At 38.4% G+C, this 23,025-nt stretch overlaps 2 protein-coding genes across 2 annotated transcripts in view; one reads left to right on the forward strand and one right to left on the reverse strand.

The window, feature by feature from the left end:
• LOC139138497 (glutaryl-CoA dehydrogenase, mitochondrial-like) overlaps nucleotides 1-23,025 on the reverse strand; it is a 23,693-nt gene continuing 668 nt past the window's right edge. Inside the window, exons 2-9 of the mRNA XM_070706896.1 lie at nucleotides 19,938-20,120; nucleotides 19,157-19,390; nucleotides 14,328-14,457; nucleotides 8,594-8,816; nucleotides 7,794-7,897; nucleotides 6,206-6,331; nucleotides 3,390-3,550; nucleotides 1-2,095 (exon numbers count right to left, since the gene is read on the reverse strand). Coding sequence (XP_070562997.1) covers nucleotides 2,031-2,095; nucleotides 3,390-3,550; nucleotides 6,206-6,331; nucleotides 7,794-7,897; nucleotides 8,594-8,816; nucleotides 14,328-14,457; nucleotides 19,157-19,390; nucleotides 19,938-20,120 — 1,226 coding nt within the window. The 3' untranslated portion in view covers nucleotides 1-2,030. The remainder of the gene's footprint in view (nucleotides 2,096-3,389; nucleotides 3,551-6,205; nucleotides 6,332-7,793; nucleotides 7,898-8,593; nucleotides 8,817-14,327; nucleotides 14,458-19,156; nucleotides 19,391-19,937; nucleotides 20,121-23,025) is intronic.
• The window catches only part of LOC139138494 (MAP kinase-interacting serine/threonine-protein kinase 1-like), a 26,495-nt gene continuing 25,505 nt past the window's right edge, over nucleotides 22,036-23,025 (forward strand). Inside the window, exon 1 of the mRNA XM_070706894.1 lies at nucleotides 22,036-22,106. The gene's annotated coding sequence lies outside the window, so the exon portion shown is untranslated. The remainder of the gene's footprint in view (nucleotides 22,107-23,025) is intronic.

Here is a 23,025-nt window from a genome sequence, read left to right on the forward strand (position 1 = left end):
TAATGAAAATGAATCTTCTTTTATTATGTACACATGATCACAAAATGCCCATGAAAATACATAATGGTCAGCTGGAACACACACTGTACTCATTCTTGGTGATAACATTTTTTATGTGTGTCCTTTCTTTTTATGTAAACATGTTTATATTAGGTATATCTTTTTTCCGTCTCTGAGCTTTACAGTAAGCCTAGACGGACTCCCTCTTCTCAATGCTTTCAAGGGATAACAACAATTATTGCATAAAGTAACCACAACAGTTTGTCAGTTGAAAGAAACAAGAAGATCTAGCTGCCTTTAAAACATTTTTCTTGTTATCTCCATGGATTCAGGGGTCTATTATTGTCTTTCTTCATGTCATGATTTCTTTACAGTAACTTAAAAATGACTGGCCCTCTGGCATGTTGACCTCAGCAATACAGTCAGATCTGCAAAACTCAACACTTTTATTGCTGATCCAATCCAAAACCCTTCTATCACCAACCACTATTCATTATTTATTAAACAGCCAATTTATAAACATCTTTTATAAACCCAACTATGAAAACAACATAACACTTCACACGTCACATATCTAATTTTTACTTTAGCTATGCTTTTGGAAGAACTCAGGTGTCCTATAACCATTTTCTAAATTAAAAAAAATATACAGCTCAAAGGAAATAGTTGTATTTCACCAAGACACTTTTCAATTCAAGAGTTTGTCAGAACTTTCAACTGCACTCTGAAATACAATAATTTAGCCAAACCATAAGTGTAAATTTATAAACAAAGGGATGATTTCTAATGACAAGAACACATTATGACAATGCTTTGTCAAAGTGGATAAAATCTTTAACACAAGTGTTTTTATTCATGTCTTTGTTTTTTTTGGGTTTTTTTTAGTCTAGAACAGAAGAAAATATATTCTGATGGTAAATGATTTCCATCTGGATGAAATACTTATGTGGTGAAAACACTGGTTTTAAAAATTCCATTTTCTTTGAAATTGAGAGTACATTACTAATACAGCTTCACTTAAAGCCTCTCTCTTTCTCAAAAATGAATACAGAAGGGTTGAATGTGGATATTTAAATCAGGCAGCTTTCTATAAAGAATGTGAGACAGACTCTGTTCCTTGATACAAAGATTGTACAATGAGTAATGGTTGATCTGAACGTTGTCACAGTGATTGTTATTGACTAACAATTTGTGAGCTACCTAATGACCACACTGATGAACAAAGTGTCTATGTTGAACAATCTGTGAATGAAGCTTTTTCTTTGAAATATACACACTTCAATGTTGTACAGAAATAGAAGGGTTCATGAATGTAAATAAATTTTTGTGAAAAGCAACAGTTCAATTTGAACATGTGAAAGCAAGAAAATGCATTGTTGTCTGTATTCTCTGTATATTACAATTTTGAATGCCGAACAATGTGTCCAAAAAGCATCACTCCAAAATTTGCCTCTGTTGCTGGATACATATGTTGTTAAAATACGTCATCTTATCATATATTTTCCTTCAGGATAAAAATGCCTCATACATTAAAACACTTCAAGAAAGATGGCTGCCATATTCAGATTAGGAAAGAGAAGTATTGTCTAGACTTATGTTGTATGTTTGCCCACTTCAATTTTAACACTGCAGACAAGTTTATTTGTTTTTCTTTATTTTTGTGTCTTTCTGCAGATAACTATACAACTCAAAGCCTTTACAGCCTCACACCAGAATGATACAGAGACAGCTAAAATGCTGACAGGGTAAATCTTTTGTTGAAAATATAGTGGAAGAATTCGCTCTATTCAATGTGTATGGTTAAATAAATCTGGTAACCATGTACCCATGTACCCAATGCTGAATTTCCACGCCTGTAAATCCAGAGTAACGTTTATCATGCACGGACTACATTACCATGACGCTGATTGGCGCCCTGCTGACTATAGACGTGAAAGATTGATGGTAAATGGTGCTTGTCACCAGAATTTTCAAAATCTTGAGGGATAGAAATTCCACTGTATACATTCACAAGTTGAGGTTGGGTACATCTATTTGAAGGCTTGGAGTCCAGTTATTGCTTTGCCAAGGATCAGAGCATGGATGTCATGTGTACCTGGAAATATAACGGGAAAGGAAAATTATTATCAAGGCAATAGAGAAGTGCAGACTTAATCGTCCATGACCAATATACAGTTATCTTCCAGTCGAAGTCTGCTGTTGGTATAGCATTCAGACGGCCACTCCTGGCAGTTTTTCATTACAGATTGTTGCCATGTAATAAAGCCATTTGATATGTTCATTATCAATCAGACAAAGGCAATGTCTTCAATGCAGTGAACATTTTTATTCTTTACAGTAGTACACTTTACAGGCGAATACTTTTGGACTAGAAAAAAGATTTGTGAACTTCACCACCAGAGGGCGCCCATGACAACCCCGGTGGTTTGTAGGACAGGTTTGTGCCTGAACAGTATGGCGTGGAACTCACTTGTGCTAATTTTTAATGTGACACACCAATGTCTGTGTACATGTATCTGTACTTTATGTTTGAAAAGCCTTTGTTTCTACTGAACTGTAAATCTATCGTGCAATGTGTTTTCTGTGAAATATCATTAAAGCTAATGCAACTCTTTGTAGTATGCAGTCAACTGTCTCCAAATGTTCACTGTGTGACACACAGTTGACCTACCTAAATCTACTGAACAAAACAAATTGTGTACATGCACCAGTGCACATGAACACACCACCTTAGAGGGACAAAGTTGCTCTTTGTCTTGTCTTTTTTCATGAATTTGTTTGATATGAAAATTAGTTTGTGTTGTTTGACTGTTTGAAACATGCTGAAAATTTGCAGAACCTCGCCTCTGCTGGCGGCCAGACAGAATTACACTTTCAGTGAAACATTTTACAATCTGCACTAAAAAACAAAGTTCTGTGCACAGCTGTCACCATGCATGGCCATACACTGTTACAAAAGTTGGACCTCATGCAAGCACTTGTAATGAAATCTGTATTGACGGTGGCTTTCATATAGACAAGGATAGCAGCTTTCACCTTGTATTGTGGCAATGTTTGTTTGTCCAAGTTGGAAAAGTACATTGTGGCAATACTCATTTGTCATAGGAAAGTCAGTTGGAAAACGAAAAATCAATTTGTCTTGATGTCTTAAACAAAATCATCTGTTTGCATTCAGCAAAGGGGTTAATTTTGACACTTTTGCAGTTCAGTACATTGTTATTTTGTAAACTGAGTGACTTCATTCAAGTATTTTCGTGATATCACAAAAAGGTCCCAAAAAGCAACTATGTACCTTTAATCTAACATACCAATGCATGTGACCATTTAAAGTTGTTACATACTGCTATTTGCTCTCTGGATGACCAAAAGATAAGATTTTGTTCTCTTACCTTCATATGTGTTCACAGCTTCCAAATTCATAACATGTCTAATTATATGATATTCATCGACCACACCATTTCCACCAAGCATGTCTCTGGCAAGTCTGGCAATGTCTAATGCCTTGCCGCATGAATTACGCTTGATCATAGAAATCATCTCAGGTGCAGCCCTGGGAAAAAAGCCAATAGCACTTAATACATTCATAGCACTATACTGCATACTTGTATCATTTCATAATTTCGGAGCGCAATGCTGAATTATCGTTTCTGAATTTCTGATGATTCACACTCAACTCAATAGCAGATTGATATCACTCTTGTGAAGTAAGACTGGTACGTGGATCACATGCAGATCAGTTTGCCAGTCAAGCCTCAAATCACATAACCTGTGTAGCTACCTGTACTGTTGACTGAAATTTGTTGCTCAAAGGTGCTCTCTCCGCCTAAGAGGAGGAAGCGTAGAGAGCGCCAGTGACAGATCTTTCAGTCTACATTTACCCTCACTGAACGTGAATGCCATTCACATAAGAAAATAACCATTTAAAACCACATTAACCAAATGCTTTTTGCCTTTTTTTCGCAAAAAAAGTTGGTTTGAAATCAAATGCACCTTCTGTAACGTTTACTGAAGCGTGACCACAGAACATTTTTCAAACATTGGTGACAAGTAACAGCATACAACTCAGTTAGATTATAACAACTAGGCAAATTTTTTTACCTAATTGAGTTGCAACTCAGACATGGCTGTCTCAAATTTACCAACAAGCATCTAAATCCAATTGACCAAATCCGTCTCCATGGATTCAAATAGTGACATTTTCATATAGACCATGTTGCTCAGTGATAATTGAAAATACCTCTCTGAAGATTTGATGATATTTAATTTACTTTTTTTGGTAAGGGACCGTCTCAGATTGTCGCAGAAGTTCAAGAAACGAAATGTCTTCGTTTAGATCAAAACCCCCTCCCCCCTCCCCCTAAACGAAACTTCAAAAGTGCAAAATGTTCATGTCTGCCCGAGAGTACAATGTTGCATTTTGCTATAGTTATTAAAAACGTATTTCCCTTGCCACATTACAACAAACCGAGGCTTGGTCTGCAATGCCATAATGCACTTGCAAATGCAGTAACATCCGAGTAATCGTCATACGGTTCAGGCGATTTACCCATATACGGATATCCCTCACTTGTTATAGGAAACCCTGTCCAGTTCTGGCCGTTCCAGTATACATTGAATGTTTGATTGCCTTGTCGCAGACACTTGCTTTGATTCCTTAATTTGGGCTTCGGTTATATCAGTCTGTTTACACGGTGGTTTTCCTCACCAGGTAGACATATAGCTAGAGTCACTCCTCCGGCGAGAAACTTCGACATGGGGGCCCAGGCGTGTTCAATCATATTAAAACGACTATGACAAGGTGCATATCAAGTGAGAATAAAGACATCTAGCTTAGAGCAGATGCTTATTAATAGCACATTTTAAAAAATGATACTTTTTGTCTTTGAATAATTTGATGAATGAAAGGTTTAGGATACAATGTTACTATCGGTAAATTGTGTTCGGGGAACGAACGAGATGGAAACAGTTACAAAGTTGTTGGCACGAGTGTGCATTTTTTTCTTTAATTTAAAATAAACACACGAAAACTTGTGATCACAAAATAAAAGTGCGAAAGTGAAGTTCACTAATTGAATGGAGGTCAAACCCCCTCCCCCCTAAACGAATGAATTTCGCTTTTTGAACTTCTGCGACAATCTGAGACGGTCCCTAAGTACAATGCAAAAGACAAGATAATGGAGATTTTATATGTCTTGCTAAGGAGGGCAAGATAGCCAGAAGGGAAGTGTAGTATTCCAGAAAATACAACTATTTTCAGTAATAGAGCGCGAAGCCACTGCAGTGAACTGCAATACAACTGATCACACTAATTAGTTTCAGCTGTAGCCAGCTGGCAAAGTCGACAACATTGTATGTCCCATGCAGAGAGTTTGTCTGGGGGAGTTGAAATAAAAAAGATTTGTACATGGACCAGTGCATGGTAATGTTACATTGTATCTTAATCTTATACAAAGTGTGCCAATCGTAAACTCTCATTTACAACTCGAGCCTCAGACAGAGCTAGTTTTGCCTTTGTACAAGCAGACTTTTTGGTCTTTATCAAGTGGCCTTGTTCAACACCAAAGTGGCCACGGCTACAGCTGAAACTAATTAGTGTAAGCAGTTTTATTGCAGTTCACTGCAGTGGCTTCGCGCTCTATTACTGAAAATGGTTGTAAAGGTAAATGCCTGCTGCTCAACACGGTTTTGAAAGAAGAGAGTTGGTCCTATCAGCCTTCGATTGCAGTGTCACCAATACAAGTACCACATGCTGATAATAAATCAATTATTTTGATGCAATATTATGGAAACATCTTTGTCTTTTATGAGATATATTTAAAATCAACATGTGATTGTAATCAGTTTTCACATCCCTGTTTTGATACTTCAAGGTCAGTTTTGCATAACATTTGAACTATATTTTCCATTTTTTTTAATTACACTGTTTTTAAAACAGTCTCATTCTACTCCCAAAATCTTGTAGATGGTCCTACTGACCAACTTACAAGTGCAACTGTATGTGTTCAATGTTTGATGTAATCTTTGACGACTGAATTCTACTGGTAGCTAAAATTCATTTGTGAACAAAAGAATTGTACATACAGTTGTGTATTTCTAGGACAAATACTTTGTATATATATAAAAGTATGTTTGTTTGACAGGGAAAATATTGAAAATTGGACAAAGAAGCTATAGCTCTTCTCCTTTTAAAACTGTCTTCACTTACTTTCCTTCGTCTTTGAGTCTTCCAACTCGGAGACAAGCCTGTAAACCGATGTTGATTTCTGTCAGCATGTCAGCCATCTTCTTCTGCATCAACTGATTCTGAGCCAGTGGTTTTCCAAACTGATGCCTGAAAGAATGGCGAAACCTCAATCACCAGTGGTTATTGCTAGAGAACACACAAACTATTGACTGCTATTTCTTTACATGAAGATCAACCTTACCTTTTTAGGGTTGACCCAGTCCTGCGATTCCAGTTTGAGACCACCTATTATGTTTGCAGGAAATCTACAGCTTGGCAATGCTACAACTCTTGAAAATAAGTGACCCCAGAACAATGGCCATTTACCACACAAATTAATCCGGCAAAGTCTAAATATTCCAATCAGTAACACGTATGAGGGATAAAATATCCCACATGTTGCATTTTACCCAGGTAACAACAAACTTGAACATTTAATGGCACTGAAAATGTACATGTAGATACTGTCTGCAGGATTTTTACTGACTAGACTTGTTGTAACATACTGTGCCAAGTACGCTATACATGTGTAGGTTTTGGCTCAATACTTCTTTTCACTGACTTGGCAGACGGGGAAGGGATATGTCTGGCAGGATTAGGGTTAACGACCACTACATGAAATGCGGAACTACTGCTATAGACTATACAAAACCAAGTAGTTTAGCCCACCCCTGCACTGCAAGCACCTGGACCATACCGAGAAGTGCCAGGGTAAGCTTTAGGCCACAGATATTATGAAATGTCACTCTTGATCAAATGTAGACTGAAAGATCTGTCACTCGAGGACGCTCTCTACGCTCCCCGCCTCTTACGACTGAGGGGTGAGTGTAGACAGCGCCCTCAAGTGACGGATCTTTCAGTCAAGATGAAATGCCAATCTGTTCTACCTCTGAGTACAGGAGAACTAATGTGATCCCTCTGGGAGCCATTAACTGTTCAATCTGTCATCCCCAAATCCCACACATCCTGCATTATTAACTATTTTCACTGAACAACCCAGAGACTAATACGCAAAACATCTATTTCTGCTGCCCTCTCAAGAAGAATAATTATCGAACCTTTGCTGCTTGTTTTTGAGTTGTCTTGTGGTATTGCTTTGTATGCAGGGGAAACTGAGCTACATGTAAATGCAGACACTATTGTCATTACTTTGTCATGACCAGGATCAAATCATAGTACTTTCTGTCTTCATTTTACAGTAATACTGTACACTGATATGAGACTTTCCTTCAAAATACATACAACAGAACTAGGGTATCTCCTTCACACATACACCAATGTAATTATACATATAGTCATAGTAACGTTGGACCTCTTCAGAGGCAAAGGACACCAAGGGTTTAAAACACTTCATGACTGAGTGGACATAAAATTCTGTTTGGAGTGTTTTGATATGATGTAAAATTGGCAACTCTTACACTACAGCTCTCTTCTGTTGCTTTGTGAACATGCTGATATATTATTTACGAGATGATTAATAAATATGCACATTAGCAGCTGTGTCCGTTCACAATTCTGATATTTTATCAATCTTGCAGTTCTCCAGCCAGACACGGTTCTACTTGCTCACCTATCAAGAGTGTACTGCCTGGCTGTGGTGAGGCAGAACTCGGCAGCTCCCAGTGCGCCCCAGGCAATGCCGTAACGAGCGTTGTTGAGACATCCAAATGGGCCCTGGATAAATGAAAGATATCATGCAGACTGTAAGTGAAAGTTGTAGTGCAGCTCGCCTCCATCAATTTCTGTGGAATAATATTCCAATTGCAGATTCAGACCCCGACAAAAATATGGAAAATATTTGCTGTATTCAAAGAGTTTTTCAATACTACAGGGTTTCTTTGAAATTCCCTGTACAAAAACACTTAAGATGCCGCTATTTTAGGTAGTATATTCAGTGGATAGACTCATCAAAAGTTATTTTACAGTTACTGTGCTCATACAGGTGCACCTGTCATCAGATACATGACATACGGCTGTAAAAGTGCATGTTACTACATGTATAATTTTCAACTTACCCTCAGTCCCTCCATCGTACACCAAAATCAGATGGTGACCAATTTACATGAAAATGTATGATTTGCATATACCTTTGTTGTGAAAGTATATGCTTTTGTTTGGTTATTACCATATAAATGAGACTGCTAAACAAAGGAGGAAGCCCATCCCTCAAAATCTCTTTGTGGAGTACCCTGATACAAATATTTCTTTGGCAGTAATTACATTTACAGGGAAGGGAAAATTCTGTTCAGTCTGGTGCAACTGTTGGAAAAAGAACTTCATCATGTAGAGAGATGTCAAGTTCTCTACAAAAGAATACTTTTGATACGCAGTGAAAATGTACATAAAGACTTTTGAAATATTAGATCTTACCCCGAGTCCACTTGCATATGGAAGGAGATTCTCCTCTGGCACTTCAACATCTTCCATGACAATCTGACCAGTGGTTGACGCCCTCAGTGAGAACTTCCCCTCAATCTTGGGTGCCGAGAGCCCCTTCATTCCCTTTTCCAGGATGAAACCTCGTATTTTGTTTCCATGATCCTCACTCCTTGCCCACACAATGAAGACATCTGCTATTGGTGAGTTTGTGATCCTGAGTTATCAAGCAAAAGTATCAAAATATCTACGATTAAATTGTGTCATGCTTTCAAAACAGACATGGAATAAATCAACTTTTCTGATCATGGTCGCGGGGCGTTTATTCAAAAACTGATTAAATTGTCTGGGAACACCTTGAGCTTAATAAAGGCCCAGAGCATTAATATGGTAGCGTCACAAACCTACTGAGCACTCACAAAATCTTGTATTTGAGTTGAACCTCATACAATGACAAATAGAGTAAGATGTTGCAGAACACCTTTTAATGATAGTTCTTTTCCTTTTTTGATCTTTTCCTCGGCAAATTCTGACAAATCCACCTGTACCTACAGTGAATTGCTTTGAAGCATTGGCATTAGGCGAACTAGACATATTGTCTAAATCGAGGTGTTGCCAACACTGTCGGGTGCAATTAACAGCTAAGCGGTAACATGAATCGATCATAAAAAAATCAACTCTGCAAAAGTTGAAACATTGTCTAGCAGGTGGTCACAGTCAGATCGCACGGTACTCATTTGCATATGAAAGTTCTTCAAGCCGGCGACCGTTAACTTTCAAACGGACGTCAACGGGCCAGTTTTCAAGGTGATTTTCAACTTGATTTTTACAATCCGTGCTACAAAAAAATTATCATGTTAGTTGGATAAATTGCGAGAATGACACCCATTCTTCATTGCAGACGTAAATTTCATGAAAATCTAGCGGTAAAAGTATTAGTTTTGAACGTGTTTGCGGCGGTATGTTGGTGAGCCCGGCAGAGACGTCCACAAACGTATCGAAAATCGTTTGAAAACGACCTCGGAAGTAAACCAAGTTTTCCTGACAGAGAGGTATAATATCGGTCCCAACATCCGCGAAAAGAAATTAATTCGAAATGCCTGTGTAACAGTCCGCGCAAAAATAATCGATGTATTTCGACGAAATGACCCGGAAGTATACACTGACCTCGACATGTTGGCCTCCGACTTGTAAATACGGAAGTGTTGCGTCGCTCGATACCGTGGAATATAGCTGTATAACAGAAGCTTTTGAAGTAAAACAGTTGTTGAATAATGTGTAGCACCGTGTATGAGCCAAGTTTTGACATACTTTAATATTTGGCTAATTTTGACATTACATCGACCGATCGCTCACGTGCCGTGGACGCGTAAGTAAGTTTACGTGACTCAGCATGTGGAGCGAGTTCGGCTGGAGAAATTATTTGTTTATGCCCCGTATAATATACAATGCAAGATCCGAGGTACATGAATATTCCACATTGATTAAGGGTCATCAGCATAGAATTTTAATACCGAAACAATGCTCATTAGTGTAATCTGCATATTTGAATATCATTATACCTCGCATCTTGCACTAATAGCCGTATAACGTACATCATGGGACAGGAGACTTTTCGAAAATACAAAATGCAAACTGTAACTTCAAAACCATTCACTGATAAAGTATGCAATAAAAAAATTGTGTATCATACGGGCAAACATTTGTTTTGTTGTCATTGGGTCGATGTATGTTAGTAGGGTCTATGATTTACTTCACGTATGGATCACAGTCGTCATCACAGTCACCATCATTGGAATCATAGTCACTATCATTGGAATCGTCTGGTTGTTTCTCTTCCGTCCATTTATATTCGTCAGTCAGTTCGTCAAAGTCAGAATCGGTACTCGAATATACTTATACACAAAATATCTACTACATAAAGATCAATCTTTATTTCAATTTTTAAATGTTTGGTAAAAGGGCTACAATGTTAAACCACTACTGCAAAATACAGAGTAGGGCCTAAATAGTCACTCGAACTCAGAGAGGTACAATAAATACAGAGTAAACTACTAAAGTATCAACTACCACAAAAAATACAGAGTAAACTGCTATAGTACAAAATACAGAGTAAATTGCACATACAAAATACAGAATAAACAAACTCAGAGAGTTAAAATAAAACTAACTTCAATCGCAACACCACTGTCTTCAAGGTTCAGCTGGAAATCTGAAAGAATAGATTGAAAAAACTTAGTTCACGTGACTGGTAAACTTTAAAAAATCTTGAAGTTTGGTAAAATTCAGAAGTACCCAGGCAATCAATGATAAGCCTTTATAAGTGGTCAAATTGGCAGTAAAGACAGTTGATTTTTGTTTGGTCAATTCGTCTCATACTTTAGACTGGATACCAAATACACCAAGCTAACGTTTAGTTTACACAATTGTATGGCCCGTGTACACAATCTGGACAACGCGCGCGCCATGTACAGTCCTTTAAGTCACTGACCGAATTGGTTGAGGCATCAGCCATGAGGAAATATTTTAACATTCGACAAGTTTCGGGTTGTCACCAAGCTTAGCAGAAGAGTTGCAAGTTCTTCCATCGGAAAAAAGTTTAGAAACGCAGTGATTAAATGCCAATGCAGGTAAAGTGTGGCGGCCGGGCACGGTTAACTTCGCGGTCCTACACCAAATGTACACTCAACTATGTACCACAATCCCTTAGTGTAATACGACAGTATTGCCGCTAAAAACCATAAATTTCGCGCCGAAGACTCGATGATAGCAATTTCTCATTCGTTCCCAACGGCCAGAAGTATTTGGCGCCCGATGTCAGCATTGATTTACTTCCGCAATGGAGGACTTCTGCATTTCCCAGTGTAGCCTAATCACAGGAAAAACACATCGATCGTCCGCTTTTCCGAGACTATCACAAATGAATCAGTCCGAAACTACTTGGTGTACATTCAAATCACAGAAATTATGACAAAACTACAAAATATCTTTGCACGAGAGTGGAATGTAATCAGTTGACGCCCGCGATCATGCTATCTTCTCCCGCCATTTTGCAGTGAAAATGGCGCTCACGAGTTGAAAAGTAAACAAAATCGAACTGGCCATACATGTAATATCACTATAAAAGCTTAGAAGTAAATGAAAACTCACAGAAAGGAGGGTTGATGTCTATATTTTGATTAGAGTTTGACATTTTGTGGTAAAATCCATGTGTAACAGTCCGCGCAAAAATAATCGAGAGGATGTCAACGCTGTGTGTTTTTTCACAGTCGTCAGAAATTTCGCGATTTCAAAGAAACTACACCACAGAAGTTGCCAAAAAATCATTCAGTAATAATTCAATATACCTACCTTCACATGAATCCACAGGCTTGCCTTAAAATAGTCGAAATCGCTGGAAAACAGCTCTGTAATTTTGTGTGAAAAAACGGCCCCTTTCGACCACCGTCAGTGGGACCCATTGTAACTGACACTGGGTTTGAATTACTTTCCCTCATTAACATATTATAATGAGCATCGTGCGATCTGACTGGTCAGACGTAGTCTAAACAAAACCACCACATATGTCTAAGCACTGTCCAAGTCTTATCACTTGCTTTCAGGTGTAGTTGTTTTGACTACATCTGACCTGCTGCAAGACAATGTTTCAACTTTGGCAGAGTTGATTTCTCTGTGGTCGACTGGAATTACTGCTCAGCTGATAATTGCAACTGACAGTGTTGGCAACACCTCAATTTGGACTATGTGTCTAGTTCGTCTATTAAATGCCAATGCTTCAAAGCAATTCACTGTAAGAAGGAAACAATGTTACACTTTCTCTGATCTGTGAATGACCTAGACAACACACAGATGTACTCTTACACACACATATATATGATACAATATGAAAAGACTCTAGACATGAACTGCTACAATGTATCAATGTCAGGATCATTCCATTTGCTGTTTTTTTCAGTACAGTATGGGTGTCTGATGTAAATGGCTGCAGTCAGGAAGCCAGCAGCCTCAATGTATTTATTTTGTCTGCCACACAACAGTTATTTTATGACAGCTCATTGGTAAATGAGGCAGATTGAGATGTCGATGGTAAAGATCAAGAAAAACTAAAATATAAAATAAGCGTCCCCCCTCGAAAATTATCACCCATGATGTGTGTATAACAGTATATGTGGATGAGCCTATTATCAGAAAACTCCAGTAACATGCAAAGCTCTCCAGACTCACTCAGTCGTACGTTAATATTTTTAGCTACGGGGAGATTTCTGTTTGTCAGGTACCATGTTGCAAAACAAAATTTTCATTCGGAAGGGAAAGGATGTTACGTCTTTCTAATCATTTCCTAGTATTGTGGTCAAATCTTATCGACAAAACCAAAAGACTGCGTAAATCTGGCAGTGAAATGGTTAGGCGGGACAGAATCGTCATAAAAGATCAATAACAGGATGTAACGATAGGAACACTGTTGGACTAAGATCACTTGAAAAAATACTGTCAATGCCATCCAATACAATAAACACTGCTTGATATTCTCTCATTTTGAATGCAGCAATACGAATTTGTCCTTAGCCTAGTAAAAGTAGTCTAATTTCAACCAGAAGTGATTGTAAGGTCAGATTGCACTTGACTGTAAGTTCAATGTGTGTGCAAGGTCCATAGGATAATGCCTGTGACACTGAACTTTTCACCTCTTAGCCAATATTGACAGGACAATTAAATTTTACGCAAGATTCAGTCAATTTATCCTTGTATTTGACATTGGTGATATAATTATTGACTGTTGAAGTTTTTGTTAATAATTTTACTGTGCAGGTGTCAGGTCATGGTTTAGTCAATCTACACAAATAATTTTCTGAACTGCATATAGCATAGAAAACATAATACAAAACTGAATTGTTTGTATTTTGTCAGTGGGAAAGACAGACAACTTGAGTTTTCTTTTGAAGACTTTTAATAATAGTAACTTGTTCTCTTCTTGAAATTAAAATTTTGCTGAATTACAACAAACAAGCTCTAACATGTTGCATGGCCATGAAAGAACTGATTTAAATACTGTGTTTCCTTATTTATCATGTTATTTCATCATGACACGATGGACTATGCCACTGCCATATTTGGAAATAAATTTGCCATATTTGGGTATGCTGCCACCATATATGGGTTGGTCATCATGTTTTAGCATAAAATCATTACTATTGTCCCTCTCTTGGTCATGTAACAGTATTATATACATGTTTCAGAACTATCATGAAGTCTAAAAGTATAAAGTATTAGGTGATTTCTAACACCAGATGAATGAAGGCATGCAGATCAATGAGTTTGTGTTGCAGATACAATTTGTCTACATATCCCTGTTCGATACTCATAGGATCAAGAGACCAATGACAATGACAATACCAGAATACAATGGTTACTTTGAATTAAACAGCACAGCAACAAAGCTTGCTGGTGGGCACAGCAATTAGTTATTAGATGTTCACTAGTATTTAACCATCCCCCACACACAGTGCCGTAATCACTGATGATTTGTTGGTGTGTAGTCCCTAGGTGCAGTAAAGGAGGCAGTCTGTGGGTAACATTTCAAGGTTTGTGGTCAACTCACACCAATTAGACAAAGCTTTGAGTGTTGACAGGGTAGGGAAGTGAAATTGACCTCTCTTGAGGCCAGTGGAATGGGGAAAAAACTTACTAAATACAGTATAGAGGAATACACTGTATGTTCGGTACATACCATGACTTGGTTCCATTGAGGATGAAACTTTTGCCACTGCTGTTGTATTTTGCCCGGGTTTCCATGCCAGCTGGGTCACTGCCATGATTGGGTTCTGTTAAACCAAAGCAGCCAACCAGCTTCCCTCTTGCTGAAGGTTACAACAATTACAAGCCGGTGTTAATCACATGTACATGTTTGATATTTTATTGATGGAAATCGCTTTAGAAAAATAAATTATTATTGTACTTGGGCCTCAGCCCAAGTACATTTGTTTTCATTCCGTGGGAAAAAACTCTGTAAGGTATAACCATTTCTTGCTGAGACCAGGGAGGGCAAAATGTCTTGGCTTCATCTTTCTTGGCATAATAAATGGCGTAATGATGCTAACTTAATGGAAGTGCTGCTCTCAGCCAGTCATGAATAAGTGAGATGTGAATATAAATGCTTCTCTATCTGAGTTTTTGCCACAAAATCTTCTGAATATAATCAAAATGTGCATCGAAATGAAACAATTAATGCACCCTCCGTTTCCTAGGCGATGGCACGACCCTTGCTACACCCACTGGACGAGCCAAAGTGGAAGGGGTAATTTCAGTTTGGTCGAACAGGAGGGCTCGAGACCAGAATTTAACATTTAAACTTGAAACATGTTTAATCACTGACAAGATGTGGACTAGTGTTAATCAAAGTGAAAGTTTGAAAAGGAAAGGTTTTATATCCCGGACACAATGAAAAACATTACGACTGGAAACTGTACCCCCAGTTGAGAATAGTAATGCCCACAGCGATGGAGAACACTTATCCTTGAGCTGAGAAAACCAGACCATCATTTCGAAATAGAGCTGCAGATTCGAGAAGCTCGTTCAAAATAGCTAGGTACACCCCAAGGGGTGGTTTCGAGTTTTGAGGGCAAATTTCGCCTCCTTCATATAGAAATCGTACGTTTGTTTTTCCAGGAGAACACACCATTTGACACAAAATTTGCATGTAAAGGGGTCGCCAGTAAGTACGTGGTCAAATCTGGCATAAGAAACAATATGAAATGTTGGGTAAAGCCAGTCCAAAATAAACTGATTTGAACTTTTGTGTTTTGTAATTTATACCACTGCAGTAACATTACCTTTTTTTGACAACATCACACAATGTAATACGTTTTGAAACTGAATACTCCGACGTATTCTGTGTCTCCTTTGCTAAAAAATACGGTATGCCGATTACCATGTAAGGAGATGATGACGTCAAGACAGATTTGTCGTGCGTTTGGTCCTGGATGGTGCACGAAGTTTTGTCGAGGTAGCTTGTGTATTTATTTCCTAAATGGGAGAGATTAGGGTCGATCTAAACGAAAGCCGAAGAATGTTATGATACTCTAAGCGAGCTGAACTCTAACGCGAATGGTTGGATAATTTGGAGGATGTCTAGAACCGGGGTCTAGAATGATCTCGTCTCATTATTGGCGGTCAGTATTGAATTTCAACTGCGTCACAAGTTTGCGAAATGAGTATTCCGTCGAACGGTCAACGAACGATGTGTTTTAGAAATCTGGAGACATGGCACATCGCATTTTTATTTTAGTATTTTATATTTTACAAAAGATTTAAGAAGCAATGATTTTGTCGAAAATTCTGAAAAAAATATAGGAAGATTTGATCGCGAACACATTTTCACTTGGGGTCAACTAGCCCTGCGTACGATGCTGTGTGTTCCGCTACAGCTAATCGCCCCGCTCACCACAGCCCTGCAAAGACCCGTACGTAGGGTCGGTGACTTCAAATCCATTTTGGGACTTCACGTAAAAAGCCAAATTACTGCCGAAATTCAGCGTTCTTGGGCCCAAGTCGTATCCCAGCCTACCTCAGCTACTCGATCGCTTCCAAAAACGACAGTCTTTTATTCACTTCTCGTAAATAACCGTCGATGTCGGCAACTCTCTCGCTAGCCCTGCGTACGATGCGTGTTAGCTGTAGCACATAGCATCGTACGCAGGGCTAGGCAGGGTCAACCGGATGCGCTATTTTGCGGGTTGTGGGCTGCGGGTTGCGGGCATGAAAAAATGTGTGTTTTTTGATATCATTTTCGCCCTTCTCACACTTCAGATTAGTTCAACCGCCGATAAAAGCACAATTTCCAAAATCGTTTTCAACGCCGTTTCAAATAATTTTATTGTGGTGAACACGATTATAGTCCTAGGAGACTTTTCAAAGTCACGCTGGATCAAATGCTTGAAGGAGGCATACCGGCATGGAGCGACTATCATACTGCAGGTGCAAGTCATACGTTCATGATATTAGGAGATAAATTATTGAGAGCTGCAGAACACAAACTCATCCAAAAATATTCCTATTAGATCGATTCCTGAAAATAAGGCAACGCACCGGCGTGTTTTTCCCACTGAAATTCTCGCGTAAAATGTTAGCAGAATGTCGTTCTCTGAGGTCGCGACCTCGCTTGAACCGAAACGGCAAAGTAAACTAAGTCCTTTGTTGTACGTCTTTTCTTTTTAAAGATTTCATGAAAAATACACGGCATTTACAATACACATCACTTCTACGCTTTTTTAAGTCAAATCTTTCCTTATGCATTGCATTTAACTAGGCATTGTTTAATTTTCTGTATGAGTTGCCCTGGAACCGAATTGTGAATGGATGCATTACAGAGAATTTACTTCCTGTGGCCTGATACTAGAAATGTAACAATTTTCATTCCGCGATAAGTGGCGACATTTTCGAGGCGCGATTTTTTTTTGTCAGTCTGGTATTACGTATATTTCTCACTCACATCCATGGCAAGAAAGAAAAGTGATTCAGATCCCTAATTATTTGTAATGGCCAGGCAGCTCGGAATAAATAAATTGGTCCTCGGAATCGCCGCTTTTAGTTTAGCAGATTTTGATTTTTTTCAGAAACATGACGTATTTTCACCCATTTGGTTTGGTCTGTTATAGCATCTTTACTCCAAAAAATCAAGTTTACAGCATTGATGTTTTCAACAGCCTTCAAATATACAGTATTATGTTAAAATACACCACATAGTAGTGTTTCATTAATTTTAACCATCTTGACCTGATGGTGAAATATGGACTTCGCCGGAAAAGGGATACTGTACGATAGACCTGATCATCATTATTGATAATGGACACATTCTAAAGGTTTTATTTCTTATATACTAAATGCCATATTACATATATTAGAAATCTAGCCATAATTCTAAAAACCCGCAGCCCGCAACCCGTACTTTAGCAGATACCGGGGTCAACATGGGGTCGCAGCCATGTTGCCTCAAAACTTACTTCTGTCTGCACTCAAAACTCAAAAATGTCGGATATGAACCTGAAAAATCGATGCAATTTCGTCAAAATTCGGCGAAATTTCAGCCTATAGACAAAATTTCATCTAGGTAAGGTAAATTTACTGAAATTTGATCGACAAATAATCCTGAGCTTGAACGTGACAGCTCGCCTTCTCCGGGAAGTCAAGCATCCAGCTGCCCATACACAGTTGCCCATATGGCCAGGTTTATGAGATTGTTTTCAAGCGAGCGAGCCAATAGAGCTAGAGGTCTGATTTTTGGTATATAGGAATAACTTAGCAATACAATTATTTTGACAAAATGTCACGTGACCTCAATGACCTTTGACCTCAAATAGATATATTGTCCACAACTCAGTAACCACAAGTGCTACACCTTCATATTTGGTATGGTGGGACACCTTATGACACCACATATTGTACCTCATTAATTATGCGCATATCTAATTCTGAGCAAGCCAATAGAGCTGGATGTCCGATTTTTGGTATATAGGGATAACTATAGGGTAGAAATCTAAATATGCCCATCTAAATATTAGACATCTAACATCGAGAACAAAAGAAATTTGCTGTAATTTGAATATTTAAGGAGTTTAAGCAATTTTCACTATAAATAAAGAACCCCTACCTCAAACTCCACAAAAGTTGCTAGACATATTTTGCCGTTGTCATGCCATTGCTTCGTTTAATAACCAGTTAATCAAATGCCTAATTGACAGGAGGAAATTCAAGACCATATTTGAATAGTAGTATATATTGTCCTCAAAATTACTCTATCACGGCCCAAGTACTCATTGCCTTCAGCAATACTGCCTTGTTATTATTATTATTATTATTACATATTTCAGCATAATTTAGGAAGGCTAAGAATACACTTGTTTCACAGAACTAAAATTGTGAAAAAATATTGTCAAAAGTAATTGCCTTTGTCCTTTTAAACTCTCATTTCTCTTCAACCCAAAACATACATCCATAATAGACCTCACTGTATTCAAAGCAGTGCCACATGTGTGATAGAGACCCACAGAAAAGAATAATATTGGGTTATTACGAAAGTACCACAAAGGATGCAAGAGGGCATTGGCACGGCATATCACCTCACAGGAAGTGGAGGGCAATGTGTAGCACCAATGTCCAAGTGCATCCTTTTCGGTATAGTTTTGTAATAACCTTATTATCATACATCTTAAATCCCTGACTGGGGCATTAAATGGGCACTGTATTGACCGTTTTCATTCACTGTTGAATATTTTTCTTCCGATTTATGACATGAATATGGAATGCCTACTGCCAGTTCAGCACAGCTTGTGAACTACACAGTACAGGTACAGAGCACAAGACATATTCTGGTCATCTACCTGTGGATCCCTTGAAACCGTTCGACAGCGATCACACTGAAGCAACCACAGAATGAACAGCACATATGGGACACCTTGAAACAGTAAATGCTACAGAATAGGCATCCTGTAGGACTTTTTAAGCACACAAAAGCCATCGTTGGGACGTTCTCTATGGTAGACGTATAATCACGCAGCATACCTAATTTTGGGAGGAATTTTTCCCTCTGTTCTTCGGATCCATATGCATGGATTGGGTGCATGACAAGAGATGACTGCACGCTCATTGCAGACCTGTAGCTGCTGTCCACTCTCTCCACCTCCCTGGCTATCAATCCATATGCCACCGATGAAACACCGGCACAGCCATAGCCTGTGATTGTTGGTCCCAAGACGCCCATGTCTCCCATCTCAGACATGATCTCCCTGTGGAATACTGAGAATTTAAGATGAACATGTTTTAGTCGGAGTTGATAAAAATCTCGCCCATGAGTTCAGTGAGTTATGTATGAGGATTCCATAGATCCTCATTTGGACAGTTGCAGGCAACTGAGCACTTGTCTATACCCGGTAAGTACCAAAAAATATTGTAAATTAAAATCATGAACTTTGTTTCACAGACAATGACATTTCAAATACTGCTATGAATAAACAACCTACATGCCTAAAGTCTGTTGGTTTATTGCTAACAAACCAGGAATAAAGTTAAGCAGACTGTTGTGTTGATAATGGAGTTATTGCTTGGTGAGCCAGTTACCACCATGAATGCCTGAGCAGTTATACATAAATGCCATAAAAACTAGTAGGCTGGCCTGCATTAAACTAGACTTGGATATATGTGCAGTTTAGGCTACACTGACAAAACACTGAGTATTGACTATAGTATCTTCGACAAAATGAATATTGCTACTACTTGGGGGAGTGATAGTTCTAAACGATCATATTCCATGTGACTTAGTCACTGCCAATACAACTTCACTTACTTTCATGCCTATTCCCTTCCAGGATTCTGGACATCAGCTTCTCCTGGCAATACGCACGGAACTGGTCCCGCACCATCACTTCCTCATCCGTGAGCTGCCCGGTCAGAGCTAGGGGATCTTCCCAGTCAAACTGTACTGGCTTTGGCATTTTTACATCTGATAACGCGGAGGCAGATTCTACCTCTGAGTCATTGTTGTTAAGGAATCTGACAGTGTAATGTAAAAGACTAGTTGAAAGACAAGCATATTCTGTTTCAGCCAAATAACAAACAAAATATTCCAAAGTTTTATCAAATAAATCATACCACATAGATTTCTGGCAGACTCATTTCTTAAAGCCATCCTATAAATCAATGAAGTCCTATGTACACTGTACATGTACAGTTTCAACTGTGGATCTGATAAGTTACTCGGTCATCTGACAAGAGACAACTTAGTATTGGTCAAGTCAAAGATGGTATCATATCTGACCATTCAAGAACACAAATTGCCCACAATTCAAGAAAAGCTGACAGGCTGTCTGACTGTTCTGAATTTTCAATACAGTAAAGTGCCGTGTGGTTTGTTAGCAGTGAATTTATATTGGCCGAAAATATTGCAAACCAAACTATTCCCTAGGAGTAGGATTAGTTGTATTAATAGTCATGTGTCGTGATGTGGGACACAAACTTGAGAACACCTATGGCACCTTTCGAAGCGCCACTCAAAATGATTCACACATCTGTATAACGAACAATGTAGATTTCCGTACAGAGTGTAAATTAGTATTTCCTGTGTAGATCTTATCGATACTTTTGCCGGAAAATTTTTATGTGCCTTTGGCATCCTGCAATACCATAAATTAATAGAAAACAACGATAGGGATTTGAACATTGTTGTTTTTCCATGCACGTAAAAAAAAATTGACAAACAGACAGTGTCATAAATTGTACTTATCAAAACAGCCCTGAATGAAAATTTAGGAAAACTGAAAATTCAACGGTGAGAAGTCTTTACTGATTACACCAAGGCTGCAGCTGTTGTTTTTAAATTTTTTTCTCAAATGATCTTGCGTTCATAGTCCTATGACCATGACTCTATGCAGTATGAATATTTGCTATTGAAATAAATTGACCCCTGCACATTGACTCTAGCACGCAGTCAAGGTCCAGCGTGTGAATAAAAACCGACTGAACATAAGGATGAACAGTTTACATCATGGAATATAATTCTGTTTGTCACATAAGCTTGTCACAAGACGCAAAAGAGTTCACTGAACATATAATGACGTCAGATCCTGTCATGGTCTTCAGGCTGTTAGCGTGTTAGGAAAACAATTTTATTAGAGTAAAATCAATATCAAGGCCAATACCAAATGCAGTCATTACTCCGTGTGGGCAATACCGTTATAAAAAGACAAAGAAAGTATAATTTGAATCGTTATGGCTCTTTAAAATGATGCCTATGTATAACAACAGAGGTAGTTATAAAATTTATAAAAGATCTTATTGAATGTACATAACTTATTAACAGAGTCACATGAAATGCAACGATCAATATGTACTTGTGTTCTTGTCATTTATTTGTTAAGCAAACCTCCCTGGTTGGCTCCTATGCCCCATCTTCAATATGGAAAGGGACTATTTTACTATAACTGCTCTAAAGTATAGATAAATAAAAAAAATAATGAAATGCATTTATTATTTTATTAATAAAGATATACATAAACAAGGTTTGCTTGCCTTATTAGCAACTTTATGAATATTCACACTGCATACAAAATTCTGTCAATAACCATCTTCCATGAGTTCAGGGCCTTTCATGTTACTGAACTTCAGCTTGCAATGAAGTCCTCTCTTAAAATTTCAAAGAAATAAATGCATTCACCACCAAACCAAAGTATGGTTTCGTTCCACTGTTTTCCGGGATAAACTCGGCCCTCCCTCCAGATCACGCGTCTCGACATTCTGTCAGCCAGTTTATTTTGAGGGATGACCTCGGAAATAAAATCACCTACATCTGACGATAAGCCAAGTCTCACCTGTAGCCAGTAGGTGGAAGGTGTGCACACTTCCATCCTCCTTCTGATAAGGAGTGTCTGATAAATCACTGATAACATTCAGAGAGCAGCTACAGGCAGGTCCACACACATGCTAGACCAGCCCCAGCGAGTGAACAGGGTTCAAACGGGTAGGTGGTCTCATTTTTCTCCTCTTATCCTTTACTTAATGCTTTCTGTGTCATATACATCTCCTAGTCTCTATGGTTATGCATGCATCTTATGCTGGACAAGTCAGCATTCAACTAGGGATGGAATCAGCTGAACATCTTTCCTGGTAGATTTTTCTTTTTGCTTTGTCAATATGGCTGTTCAAATTTCATAGTGTGTGCCCAATTCATAAAAGTGGTCAGTTGAGCTACTAACAAATCTGGTGTTTTCATGATAATAGAGACAACCAAACTTACCCACCTTGTTTGTATGGATACATAAACAGGGGATAGGTTTGCACTATGGATTCTCTCCAAATGCAAAGTTGGGGATAATTTTTATTTTGCTGCCATCTCTCTCAGTCTTCACTTAATCAAAAGATGTGTTTCCGCTTATAATATTTCTCATTTAGAAGTTGACAAATAGTCACGAATGAGAAGTGCACAATAAATGGTGACATGCTGTTCCTGTTCTGGTAGAATTTTGATATGTTACACAAGCCTTATTTGCACATGAAAATAGAAGAATGGCACAATGGTAAAACTACCAGTGCTTTAGCAATAGACAGTAGGGGGTCTCCCTACCCTCTCTACTGTCTATGCCATAGCAAAAGTGGATGAGTGAAAGTTACAATCCCTATAAGTGCATTCACCTGCATGCTATATTTACTACTCTATGCAGTATACCCTTCCCTATGCCAAATAGGATTTATCGTCTCTTCTTTCAAATATGCAGTAAGAAGTTGTAAGAACGAATTTCAACACGTTTCAGAGTATTAAACATTCAGTCACGTTAAATATATATCTGTAAAGCATAAAATGAGGTCCGATCTATTTTTGTTTGGGAAAGTACCGAGTTTGTTTTCATTGGCGAAAGGAGGATGAACCTGACCAAAAATAG

Source organism: Ptychodera flava, chromosome 8, assembly GCF_041260155.1.
Source record: "Ptychodera flava strain L36383 chromosome 8, AS_Pfla_20210202, whole genome shotgun sequence".
Taxonomy (NCBI): domain Eukaryota; kingdom Metazoa; phylum Hemichordata; class Enteropneusta; family Ptychoderidae; genus Ptychodera; species Ptychodera flava.